Source organism: Hemicordylus capensis, chromosome 6 (genome assembly GCF_027244095.1).
Source record: "Hemicordylus capensis ecotype Gifberg chromosome 6, rHemCap1.1.pri, whole genome shotgun sequence".
In the NCBI taxonomy this organism is placed as follows: Eukaryota; Metazoa; Chordata; class Lepidosauria; order Squamata; family Cordylidae; genus Hemicordylus; species Hemicordylus capensis.
Genome location: NC_069662.1, coordinates 27486102 through 27499746, shown reverse-complemented (window position 1 = coordinate 27499746; position 13645 = coordinate 27486102). Strand labels below are relative to the sequence as shown.

Genomic DNA, 13645 nt, shown 5'->3' with positions numbered 1-13645 from the left:
AAAAGACAGCCCCACCCAGGAATTCTTGAATGGCTCTGATCTAATTTTTGTACAATAAAGTTGTGGAAGGGAGACCTAGCCCCTTCTCCTTGGGTAAGAGCATGCAGTCTCTGGTGTTACTCATGAAAGGAACCAGCCAGCAGGAGCAGTATTGCCTCAAGTCACAGGAGAGATTCCTTCTTTGTGATTATTATGGATGCTGCTTTGGAGGAGACCCATGCACTGGTCTCATTTCCTACCAGAGAATCAACTCTCAAAATACCTCAGACATTGAAAACAACAAAACCCAGTGCCCCATGGGCCTGTCATTTTGTGGGTGTTTGGCACCCTCTGTAGACTATACCACAACCTGCTCTGGGCCACCCTGGTGCCCCCCAAGTGGTATTATGGGGCTGCTGAAATTCTCCATTATTCCCTATGGGGGGGAAGCTTAAAGACGCACAAACTTCAGAAAAAATTTAAAAAGCATCCCTTTCACCACTTTATTTGAAATCTGAGCAGTAGCAGGCATCCTTTGGGGCACTATCACCTGACCCACTCTTCTGTCTCCAAAACCCCCTTTCTGCCCTGAATCTGCCACAAAGACATGCCAACTTCATATTTTTAAAGAACACCCCTTTGCCCAGTTTCTTTGAAATATGGGTGGCAGCTTCCTTGCACCCATTGTGCACTAGCACCCACCACAACCCACTCTGGGCCACCCTGGTGCCCCCCACATGGAGCTATAAGGCTGATGAAACCTCCATTATTCCCTATGGGGTGAAGCTTAATGATGCACCAACTTCAAAAAAATATTTTAAAAGTGCCCCTTTGACCAATTTCTTTGAAATGAGGGTTTTAGCTTCCACCCATTGGGCACTACCACCCACCCCACTCTTTTGACCCAGAACCCCTTTTTTGCCCCAAATTGATTCAGATTTGGAAAATTCGGGTACAAATCAAATCTGACGTGATTCAGGTGGGGGCAGATTTAGACCCCAAACAAATCAGGGCTGATTCAATTCATGCACATCCCTAATTTTCCTGGGAGCAACAGGCAGGAGAGGTGGCATGCCCTCACCTCTTGCCTGTAGGCTTCTCAGATGGATCTGGTGGTCCACTGTGGGAAACAGAATACTGGAATAGATAGGCCTTTGGCCTGATCCAGTAGGGTTGTTCTTATGGCTATGTTCTCAGTAGAGAGTTCTATTGATGAGTGACAGCAGAGGTTGGTTAAAAAAGTACAGTTGGACGAGGAGCAGGATTGCTGTGAGGTAAAACAGAGGCTAGGAGAGGATTTCTAAGGAAGGAATTGTATCAAGGAATTGGGAGTTGACTGAAGGAGAGTGTGGGATGAATATTGTTCTTAAGAGAATTTATGGAAATATACATTGTAAAATTAACAGAAATGCTAAGTCTGTTTGTTGATATTTAGTAAGAGTTATGGAAGTTTCTCATGATTAAGAAATCTACAGATGAAATGCTAGAAATGCCCTGTTTTAAACGAAGAAGAAAATATTCAATTTGGCTTGAGTACAGAAGACAACTAATTCCAGAGGCTATAGACACTGGCCTTCATTGATTTGAAAGGAAACTAGAACTGAACTTGTAAATAATTTTACATGTTTATTTGAACTGGGGGGAAAATCTTGGTCTAGAAAAATAAATTTCAAACCTTTTCATTCAGACCGAGATCTCTGAATGGTCCTTTCCTATGCATTGTGCCATTACCCACTACTTAGAAGGACAAAGGGGTACAGAACAGTTTGAAGAAAGTAACAGAGATATAAAGTGGAAGTACTCTGGAGAATTTTAAAAGGAAAAGATTACAAGTGAGGTGGAAAAATCACATAGATCTTTACATATCTCCAACATCATGTAAATATTTTGTAAAGGGGTGAATATTTATCTTGCACACTGTGCTACTTTCCCTTTAGCATCCGGCCAAAGAACTACCAGCATTCCTTGTCCTTGGTATTTGCAGTGAAGGAAGTCAATGAGAACTCCAAGATCTTACCAAATGTCAGCCTGGGGTTCCACATTTATGACAGTTACTTTAATTCAAGGCTTACTAATCAGAACACCCAGCAGCTTCTCTCCTCTCAAGACATGATGGTCCCCAAATTCAAGTGTGACAAGCAAAAACATCTGATAGCTGTCATTGGAGGATCTGACCATAAAATCTCCCTTCAACTGGATACTATTTTGGACATTTACAAGATTCCACAGGTAGAATTATTGTGTGGGCTATTACACGTTTCAAACAGTTATCCTTTCAACATCTCCTCAGCAGATTCACAATTTTCATTATTATTTTTTTAAGACAAGAGGCTGGAACAAGAGATATACATAACATAAAAAGGAATATGGGGAGCATCCAAACCTAGGGTGCTATCACATTCAAACTTTTCACACATGCTGCACTTTAGGGATATATTGAGGGAGGGGTCATTGAGGTAGCAGGTGGAGTGGGGATAAGGGGAAATGTGCAAATGAGAAAGAGCCTAAGTAGTTTCTAGAAGTTTTGAACCCCCCTAGGATGTCCTGTATGTTAACATCATTCTTATTCAAAACGTGGTTCCTAAGCTAAACTAGGATAAGAGAGAAAGGCAACTCCACTGAATAGGTAACGCTGGCAAAAAGAATAGTTTTTGAATATTCACCCAACAGAAAGATTCAACAACAATTGTGAACCCTACCTTCAGTAACTGGTGGCACATCCTTGAGCAGCAATAGCTAAAACTAAACATTCCCTGTAACTTATGATCTTTCTCTCACATGGGCTTGGAGGAATTTTGGTCCATTCTTCCATACAAAGCCTATTGTCAACTAGGTGGAAACTTCAAAGCAAAGTACAGTATGGATGTGGTGAGCAAAAGAGTTCAAATTAAAGTTGCCTATAATGTGAACAGCCACCATTTTTTGAATAAATCTGCAGATCAGCAAAATACACCTATTGGGGTGCCTTAGTACTTCCCATATGCTGTGAATTTGGTTTGCTTTTAGATAACACTGAGGGGACACATACATGGACATATGTATGGACATGGTGATCTCATAAAGTTTTCTTCCCTTCAGAAAGCCGGCTAAGGATCACTTTACACACAGAGACAGGCACAGAGAGACATACACAGGGGCGTAGCAAGGTTGGGGTGGGCCCAGAGACAAGATTTTAAAATGCCCCCCCCCCCCCGAAGCACAGCTCATGAAGTAAAGAAATCTTAAATGAGACTGAATATTGGTAACAAAAAGCAGAGTAAAATTACTGAAGGAAGCCTGGGTGGCTGTGAGGCTGGGGGAGTTATGTGACTTTCCTCTGGGGTGGCCCCCAAGGCAGTGGGCCCCCAGACAACTGTTTCTCCTTGCCCTATTATAGTTACGCCCCTGGACATACACAGAGGAGATGAAAAGATATTTCAAGGATGTCTGATGTTTTACGATAGAATTCAAAGAAATTGTCTTTTATCCTACCAAGAAGCTGGACATTTAAGAAACTGAACACTACACTGTGTGAGAGAAATGGGAAAAATTATGACCAGAAATGAACAGAGAGAATGACATCAATAATTAGAATAATGTGCACTTCCATGCTATACACAAGTACAATCTTGCAAATTTCTTACGAATTTCCTCCATAGAAAACACAAAATCACATTATTTACATTTGCCATAGGTTTTAGAGCTGCCTATATTTGGAATTAATTGCTGTACTTTAGCATTAGTTCTGCCCTTACTTATGGACATTTCTTTTTGCTTAGATTGCCTATGTTGCATTATCTCCAATGATCAGTATTAAAACCCAGCTACCTTCATTTTATCGAATGGCTCCTAATGAAGCACATCAGTACAATGGGATTGTCCATCTCCTTCTGCATTTCCAGTGGATTTGGATTGGAATCATCACAGCAGACAATGATGATGGAGAAAATTTTCTGCAAATATTGACACCAATGCTTTCTAGGAATAAAATATGTACAGCTGTCATTGAAAAATACCCAGAGCCATCAGATTTTATAGAGAAAATGAGTTCAGTCGAATTTCTTCGGGCTATGGCCATTACATTAACCAGTTCAAAAGTCAAAGTATATCTTATGTATGCGGATATTGTGACCATTGGATCTTTTAAATGTTTCATCTATTTCACCACACTATCTGAAGGTATTACAGAGAATGCTTTGTACAGATTGTGGATCATGACTGCTCATTGGGATTTCTCATCCTATGCCGTGCACAGGGATTTAGATATACAAATCTTTGGTGGTGCCTTGTCTTTTTCAACTCACTCCAATGAAGTCTTGGGGTTCAAAGAATTCCTCCAGCTCCTACAACCTAATGTGCCCAAAGGAGATGGCTTTCTCAGAGTCTTCTGGGAAAAGGCATTCAACTGCTTATTTTCTGGTTCTAATGTGCACAAGGAGAGTGATGATGCCTGCACTGGCGAAGAGAAGCTGGAAAGCCTACCTGGGGCTCTGTTTGAAATGAGCATGACTGGCCAAAGCTACAGCATCTACAATGCCGTCCATGCCATAGCACATGCTCTAAAAAAGATATACACATCCAGGCCGAAACCCAGAGCAATGGCTGACAGGGGTAGATGGGATCTTCAGAATCTGCAACCTTGGCAGGTAATATTTCACATCCACAGCAGCTTTCTTGCTACACCAGTTGTGCACACAATGGCTGCATTTGCACGTAACGGCAAACTGCAGATAGATAATCCTGAGGTTAATTTTTCTAACTATGAAACGCATTGCAGACATTCAATGGATCCAAGGAAGGGGAACCCCTCCCTCTTCCTGGTATGCCGAGTCTGCATCCTAGCAAGCTCAAGAGCGGTCACATCACCTGACTATGGTCAAGCCATCAGAACACCTGCAGGGCAGCAGCCATTAGCCATGATCCTCAAAGGGGTATGCTGAGCACGATCTTGCCTTTTCAGAATAGACTGTCTGCCCTCAGCAAGGAAAGGGTATTCTAATCCCTTTAAATGGTATATAAGCTATCAATCTGATTGCAATTGTACCACCACCCTGATAAAAGCCCCACAGCAAAACAGTCTCACACAGGCAAAATGTCTGGCAATAGGGAATGAAGAGGGGCACTATTCTTTTGTTACTCTAGAAAGAGATCATGATTACTTCCTAGGAGGGAATATATATAAGAGGGAGGACAAAGGATCCTCTGATCTTGTACACTGTGACTAAGGATGCTCTTGTGATGGCAGGCGCCATAAAGGCAGTCCAAGAACCCCCAAGCACACTTCTGCCCCTGTGTCAGCTTGCCATGCGGGGATTAGTCATCTCATGAGAGGGCCAGTCCACTGAGGAGGACCAGAAGCTCCACAACCTTCAGTCCTCCATTGGACTGCACTCTTATGAGTTAGTCCATGCAAATTGCATTATTTCTGGTAAATAATAGAACTTGTATACCATGACCTCCTCCTCTCTGGGGAAGCTTTTCATACTCCCAAGGAGTAATGGCCACTCCATGTGTCCAGGTGGGCTGACCAGGGAAACACCGGGACCAGGGATAGATCTTTACTCTCATACAAATGTAATGGGTTTTTACCAGCATTGCAGCATATGCAGATTGGCTGCTGTGGAGAATCACAGGAGGGGGAGCCCCAGTTATCAGTGATCCCATGAAAGTTGGGTCACCGTAACAGGCAAAAACAAACATGTGAATGTGCCAATGGATGACTCGAGTGGCAGAGGGCTTGCTTAGTCTGCTACTTCAGAGAAGACACCAAGACAGGAAAAGGTGTTGCTGGGATACCCATTGGCTTGCTTGTGTCAAGCAACCAGGCTGGGTAGCATCTGCTGTCTGGCCTGCATGCATGTCTCCATGGTCTTTCATTCTCATAAGAGTCAGCATGGTGTAGTGGTTAGAATGCTGGACTAGGACCGGGGAGACCTGAGTTCAAATCCCCATTCAGCTATGATACCTGCTGGGTGACTCTGGGCCAGTCACTTCTCTCTCAGCCTAACCTACTTCATAGGGTTGTTGTGAAGAGAAACTTAAGTATGTAGTACACCATTCTGGGCTCCCTTGGGATATAAATGTAATAATAGCGGGATATAAATGTAATAATAGCGGGATATAAATGTAATAATAAAATAATAATAATAATAATAATAATAATAATAATAATAATAATAATAATAATAGATACTTTGAGAGAATGGCTATCATCACTGATTATTAGTGATTCAGCCCCATCTGTGTGTCTTCCAGGATCGTTCTTTTCTTGTGTAGTGCATGGGTGTCTCCATGGCCTTTCATGCTGTAGTACATGAGTCTACTCCAGAGCAGCATCTATCATCACCACCACCAAACAAAGAGATGCTTACTTTGATTTAGGTTCTTATTCTCTACTACAAACTGTATTATGATTTTTTATTTGATGATTGATTGATTGATTGATTGATTGATTGATTGATTGATGTGCCATCAAGTTGGTGTTGACTCTTATCGGCACATAAATAGATATTCTCCAGAATGATCTGACTTCAACTTGGCCTATAAGGTCTCTCAATGGTGCCTTTATTGCTGTTGTAATCAAGTCCATCCACTTTGTGGATGATTGCCCTCTTCTTCTTTCCTTTAATTTTCCCCAGTGTTATGGATTTCTCAAGGGATCTGGGTCTTCGCATAATGTGTCCAAAGTATGATAGTTTGAGCCTGGTCATTTGTGCCTCGAGTGAAAATTCTGGGTTGATTTGTTCTATGATCCATTTGTTTGTTCTCCTGGCTGTCCATGCTATCTTCAAAAGTCTTCTCCAGCACCAAAGTTCAAAAGCATCAATAAGGATCTATCTATCCATGGCTTTTCACTCCCATGAGAGAGTGGTCCTTGGGAGAAGGAGCATTGTCACATATTATTGATGATTCTGCATGAACCCTGTGTACTCCAGGATGGTTCTTATAATGAGTAATGCCATAGAGCATGTTCTTGGGCTAGCCCTTTTTGTACATCATTGTACAAAAAGTAGAGCAGAGGCATTCAAAAATTCTAGGAAGGGGCGTCCTTTTAAAGCAGACACTGGGGACAGCTGTCCTGCTGTTATATTTTCAGCAGTCTAATCAGGTTGCCAAGTTTATAGTGCCACCACAATGGTATGTGCTTGTGAATGGACTTTTTATTGATTTGTGTGTGTGACCTAAACACATAGTGCCCATCCTTCCATCCTCCCTCTTTCCTTTCCGGTTGTCAGACGGGAAACAAGAGACACAGTGGAAAGCATTTAGTTGGCAGGTACAAGAGACAAAGTCTTTTCAGTTGTGGCCTCACAGCTGTGGAATATCCTCCCAGTAGAACTTCACCAACTTCACCCAGAATAACTTCACGCAGTATAACTTCCTCCCATTTTAAAAAAAAAAGTTCTTAAAATCCACCTTTTTAGACAGGCTTATAACAGTTTGTAACGGTTTGATGGAGGCACCAGGGTAGGCAGTGAGGGGCAGTGGGATGTACCTTTACAAATCCTTAACTCAGTACCACTAGGACCTGCAAGTCCCAAGATAAGGGGTAGCCCACCCATCATTTTGCACCAAGGCGCCCCATCTATGGTGCTTTTCTGGCCTTTGCCCACACACAGCAGGCATTTATGTATAGTCACCATGCATGTGCCCATGCTAGAAGAGCACCGTAGGTGGGCCAGCCTCGTTGTGAGATGATGGGTGAGGCCCCACTCTTCACGGGATAATGATATTTAAAGGTACCTCCTGCTGCTCCTTGCTGCCCACCCTGGTGCCACCCTCATGGCCCGCATCTGTCATATGAGTTTTAATAGGGTTTTTATTGATTCTATTCTATGCCCTCTTTTATTTGTTTTAATGTTTTAAGTTTTATGTTATATTAATATTTTTTAAAATAAAGAACTTAAAAAATACAAATTTGTGTCTAGGTACACCCTTTCCTGAGGAGCATCTCATTTAACAACAGCGCTGGGGACACCGTGGTTTATAATGAGGATGGTGAACTAGCAGCTGGATTTGATGTCATAAACTGGGTTACTTTCCCAAACCAATCTTTCCACAGAGTGAAAGTAGGAAGGATAGATCCACAGGCTTTACCAGGCCAGGAATTCACCATTAACCAGGAGGTCATCACATGGCACAGCATGCTTAATCAGGTGGAAGCTGACTACCAGTATGAAATAAATGGGAAACGCAACAAAATGTTGAATCCTCTCAAATTTAATACCCACTTCCAGGATATGGAATCAAGCAGGATAATTCCTCAGACGGATTTTGTCTGCTTTTTACCTACTGCTAGTTTAAACATTCTTTATATCCTGGCTCCACTAAACATGGTTAATACTTGTTGCTTGTTTGTTCAGTGGTTTTTGATCTCTGTTATGTTTTTAACTTACAAGATAAAGTACCTTTGCATGCCTTAGGGTTATGAATACCCAGAAACAGCATTTGCTGCTAGGATCAAGGCACTGTATTCTAAATATTCAAAATAAGTTGAACATTTCCCCCCTCTTTGAAAATAGTCCTTTGAAAACCCAAAGTGAAGATCTATTCACTTGTCTTATACACTTGTTTGGAATCACAGAATTGTATCCCAAACTATGGCCACACTAAATGGTCATAGAGGCAAGTTTTGGGCGGTATAGAAATATTTTGAATATTTATTTATAAATAAATGAATGAACGAATAAATAAATAAATAAAGTGTTAGTTTCCCATTTATCGATATTTTAGGAAGACCAGTTAGAAACTGTGCTACTAACTGACAATCATATCTTGTATGTGGGCACACCAAGTTGCACAGAAATGGGAAAAGCATGGTGCTATCGCAGCAGCATTAATCTTAAGGAGTTGTGGAACAGCATTCTTCAATAGGATCGCTAGGGCTATCTTTGATGAGCAAAGCAGCCCCAGTGCATTGGTTATGCCAATGGAAGCCTGCCAAAAAGGAAGGCCAGTCAAAAGCTTCTCATTTTAACCATTCTTCAAAAACCCTTTTCAAAGCCATGCTTTTAATGGGTTCTTTGCGGACTTGGACTCCACTGTTTCTACAGTGTCTATTAAGGTGGTGTCCCACAATCCCTCTTGCAGTATTAGATTGGATCAGTTTCAATCTGTGATGCCTGATGACGTGGACAAGCTGCTTGGGGCGATGTGGCCTACCAATTGTTCTCTGGATCCTTGCCTGACTTGGCTGCTTTTATCTAGCAGGGAGATTGTTGGGGATGGCTTAGTTAATATCATTAACTCATTGCTGAGGGAGGGTAGGATGCCTCCTTGTTTGAAGGAGGCAATTATTAGACCACTTCTTAAGAAGCCTTCCCTAGATCCTTCAGTGATGGACAGTTATAGGCTGATCTCCAAACTCCCATGGTTGGGCAAAGTAATTGAGAGAGTGGTGGCTAACCAGCTCCAGTTTTGGAGGAAAACGATTATCTAGACCCATTTCAAACTGGCTTTAGAGCGAGCTATGGGGTTGAGTCTGCCTTGGTCGGCCTGATGGATGACCTTTACAAGGGAATTGACAGAGGGAGTGTGACTCTGTTGGTTCTTTTGGATCTCTCGGAAGCATTCAATAACATCGACCATGGTATCCTTCTGGATCGCCCGAGGGAGTTGGGAATAGGAGGCACTGCTTTGCAGTGGTTCCACACCTATCTCTCAGGCAGATTCCAGATGGTGGAGCTTGGTGTCAGTTCCTCTTTAAAATGGGAGCTATTATATGGAGTCCCTCAGGGCTCCATTTTGTCACCAATGCTTTTTAATATGTACATGAAACCGCTGGCTGAGGTCATCAGGAGATTTGGTGCAGGGTCTTATCAGTATACATTATCTTGGCCAGCTAAAAGCTTCTCATTTTAACCATTCTTTGAAAACCTTCTTAAAAAACCAAACCAAACCAGTGAATTTCTTGTTTTCCCCAGGATTTCCTTTCATTTCAGTATAGAAGAAAAGCAAATGTGCTCAGGACTGACTTCTAAATGGATTTTCCATTCTTTGCTTCCTACACAGGACTAATGAGCTGACTTCTTAAATTTTATTTATTGACTCGTCATATTTATATACCGCCTGATATGTGTAACTCTAGGCAGTGTACACAATTAAAAACAACAAATACAAAACAGAGTAAAAACCATTAGAACACTTTCAAAGAATAAAAAGATAAAACAATTTCATAGGATAAAAACAATTAAACAGTTTTAAATTAAATTCAGTTAAAAGCCTGAGAAACAGGTGTCTTGAGGGTCTTCCTAAAAGCAATCAGAGATGGAGATGTCCCTTTTTTGACAGAGAGTATATTCCAAAAGTGTGGGGCAGCAGCCACGGACAAGGCCCATTCCTGAGTTGCCACCTAATGAACCAGTGGCAACTGTAACTGGACCTCCCTAGATGGTTTTAAGAGGCGGCTGGGTTCATGACAAACATGGTGATGTTATGGGGAGGTGTTAATTTGAGGGTTCTTTATCCTCTTTGAAAAGAGTCCTTTGAAGCCCAAGTGAAGCCCTATTCACTTCTCTTTTTCACTTTTTGGGGATCTTGTTTCCATTGTCCAGCACTGAATTTACAAAACCAACTAAGTTTGGGTCCTTACCATTCTGTTATAGCCCTCCCCCCTCCCACGAGAAGGAACTTTGGTGTTACTTCCATAGAGTATTTTGTTGATAAGATGTATTTTTCTTTTCTGAATAGGTGTTGCCCCTTGCTGTGTGTAATAACAATTGCCATCCAGGTTACAGAAGAAAAACAAAAGAAGGGGAACCATTTTGTTGCTATGATTGTGTTCCTTGTTCAGATGGGGAAATTTCAGATCAGAATGGTAGGAGACATGAGAACTCTGCAGTCATTCTCCAAAAGCAGGTACACTGGTTAACAGTGGCCAGCCAAAAAGGGATCTCTTCTCCTGGCCAGTGAGAATTAAAATCAATGCACTCAGGAAGCTGTTTCAGGCTTCCTTCATCCTATGTGTGCTCTGTTTATTCCTGGCTAATGAGGAGGGGGCCTCTTCTGGCCTCCCAGCATTGTATATTAAGAGTAGAAACAACAGAGTGGAAATAAAAGTGGTTTCTGGTAAAAGTAGTTGGAAATACCAAATTCTAGACACAGGTGGATATTCTGTATGTAAAACAAAAAGCGGACAGGATTGCCCAGGGATTGATGTGACATCTCCTTTGCCTTTCAGACTTGGATGACTGTTTCAAATGCTCAGCAGATCAATTTCCAAACAAGAACCAAGATGGGTGTCTTCCAAAGCGACTACATTTCCTCTCTTTCTTGGAAGTTTTGGGGATTGTTTTGGTTGCCTTGGCTCTGTCTTTTTCTGCAATCACAGTCTTGGTGATGACTATTTTCATTAAGAACAAGAACACTCCCATTGTCAAGGCCAACAATAGAGGTCTCACCTATGCTCTGCTCATCTCTCTACTCCTCTCCTTCCTCTGCTCCTTGCTATTCATTGGCCAGCCTCGGAATGTGAACTGCTACTTACGACAAACAGCTTTTGGTGTCATCTTCACAATGGCTGTTTCTTGCGTGTTGGCAAAAACCGCCACTGTGGTTCTGGCTTTCCTGGCCACTAAGCCAGGGAGCAGGATGAGGAAATGGGTTGGGAAAAGATTGGCAAACTCTATTGTTCTTGGTTGCTCCTTGATTCAAGCAAGCATTTGTACTGTATGGCTATGTACTGCTCCTCCATTCCCAGATGTGGACATGCACTCTCTGGCTGAAGAAATCATACTGGGATGCAATGAAGGCTCAGTCGCTATGTTTTATTGCGTCCTGGGGTACCTGGGATTCCTGGCTATTGTTAGCTTTGCATTGGCTTTCCTAGCCAGGAAGTTACCAGACAGTTTCAACGAAGCCAAATTTATCACTTTTAGCATGTTGCTCTTTTGCAGTGTCTGGGTGTCCTTTTTCCCAACTTATCTGAGCACCAGGGGAAAGTATACTGTGACTGTAGAGATCTTCTCCATTTTGACCTCTAGTGCTGGATTACTGGCTTTTATCTTTTCCCCCAAATGCTACATAATCATCCTGAAGCCTGGCTTGAACAGCAAGGACCAGCTAATTAGGAGAAAATAGAATCAAAGCCTTCAGTTCTAGACACTGAAGCATTTAGAGTTTGAGGTGACCTTAGCTGTCTTCTAGCTCTAACCTGTGCTCAGTCCTGAGGAGCAAGGGAAGGTGTTTACAACATTGTGCCATGAGGCACAATGTTCCACTGTCAATCAGCTCTTACAGTTCTTGACCTGCCCTCAGGAGTAAATGTCACTTCCTTCTTCCAAGTGACAATCCTTCAGATGTTTTAAGGCTGTCAAATTTCCTTCAAAATCACCCTGAAACCTTGCTTGAACAGAAAGGACCACATATTAGGAGAAAATAGAGTCAAAGTCTACAGTTCTGGACACTGAAACATTTAGTGTTTGAAATGATCTTAGGTGTCCTTTAGCTCCAACCCCTGCTAGGTTCTGGATAGTTGCTTTTTTAAATTCTCAAGGAATGGTATTTATTAACAGGGTGACATGAGGCAGACTGTACTACTGTCAGACAGGTCAGACAGTTCTAATCCTGCCCTTAAGAGCAAAGAAGAACATGCCAGTTACTTGTTCTCAAGTGACAGCTGTTCAACTGTTTAAAGATGGCTATCAAATTGTCTTCTCGAGGCAAAACATAACCATCTCCTTTAAGCATTCCTCATTGGTTCTGGTTTCCAGAAGCCTCACCATTTTTGTCTAGTGAAGTGCATATACAGAACTGTGGGAAGTGGAAAGCTTAAAACAGACCTGTTATATATCTAAAGAAGAAGTAATGGTTGGCCATCTGTGAGAAAGTAATAGAAGCGTCAATGAACTCTAGTAGAGCCTTGTGTGTATGCTGGTAACCTCTAGGCTTGACTACCGTGATGCACTCTATATGGGGCTGCCTTGGTATGTAGTACAGAAACTACAATTGGTAGAGAATGCGGCAGCCAGACTGGTCTCTGGGTTTACCCAAAGGGACCATATAACACCAATTCTAAAAGAACTGCACTGGCTGGCAATGGGCTTCCGAACAAAATACAAAGTGCTAAGCTGGTTATTACCTATAAGACCCTTAACAGCTTAGGTCTGCGGTATTTAAGATAGTGCCTTCTTTGTCATAAACCCTGTCGCTTATTAAGATCATCTCAAGAGGTCTGACTATGGGTGCCACAAACTCGTTTGGTGGCAACTCGGGACTGGGCCTTCTATGTGGCTGCCCCAGGGCTTTGGAATGTGCTCCCTGCTGAAATAAGAGCATCTCCTTCTCTGTTTGCTTTTAGGAGGACCCTGAAGATGTACCTGTTTTCCCAGGCCTTCAATTGAGACTCGATTTTTAAATTTTTATGTGTTTTTAATGTGTTTTTATCTATGATTTTTATCTTTTTATGAATTTTAAATGTTTTATATTTTATATTTTAATTCTGTACACCGCCTAGAGATTTTTATACTAGGTGGTATATAAATTTAATAAATTAACAACAACAACAACAACAACAACAACAATAATAATATGATGGATCCGGTGTTACAATGGCTGTCAGGGGTCATATGCTATTTAGATGACATCTTCGTGACTGGAAAAGATTTGACATTATATTTTAAAAATGGAAGCAGTGTTTCAGAGGTTGAACACTTCTGGGCTAAAAGTAAACAGGCAGTGGTGGGTTTCC

The 13645-nt window shown here is 41.9% G+C and overlaps 1 protein-coding gene across 1 annotated transcript; it reads left to right on the top strand.

Annotated features, from left to right (window-relative positions):
- The first annotated feature begins 1191 nt into the window (after positions 1-1191).
- Positions 1192-12036, top strand: LOC128331034 (vomeronasal type-2 receptor 26-like). Its single transcript, XM_053264400.1, has 6 exons — positions 1192-1253; positions 1917-2208; positions 3738-4889; positions 7887-8294; positions 10648-10774; positions 11138-12036. The coding sequence occupies exons 1-6, from the start codon at positions 1192-1194 to the stop codon at positions 12034-12036; spliced, it is 2940 nt and encodes a 979-aa protein (XP_053120375.1).
- Positions 12037-13645: the final 1609 nt, after the last annotated feature.

Bases quoted from the DNA above. Each gene is read 5' to 3' on its own strand.
- LOC128331034 (XM_053264400.1), top strand. From the start codon at position 1,192: ATGAGTGACAGCAGAGGTTGGTTAAAAAAGTACAGTTGGACGAGGAGC. The intron at 1,254-1,916 runs GTAAAACAGAGG...CTTTCCCTTTAG, and splicing joins AGGAGCAGGATTGCTGTGAG to CATCCGGCCAAAGAACTACC. The intron at 2,209-3,737 runs GTAGAATTATTG...CTTTTTGCTTAG, and splicing joins ACATTTACAAGATTCCACAG to ATTGCCTATGTTGCATTATC.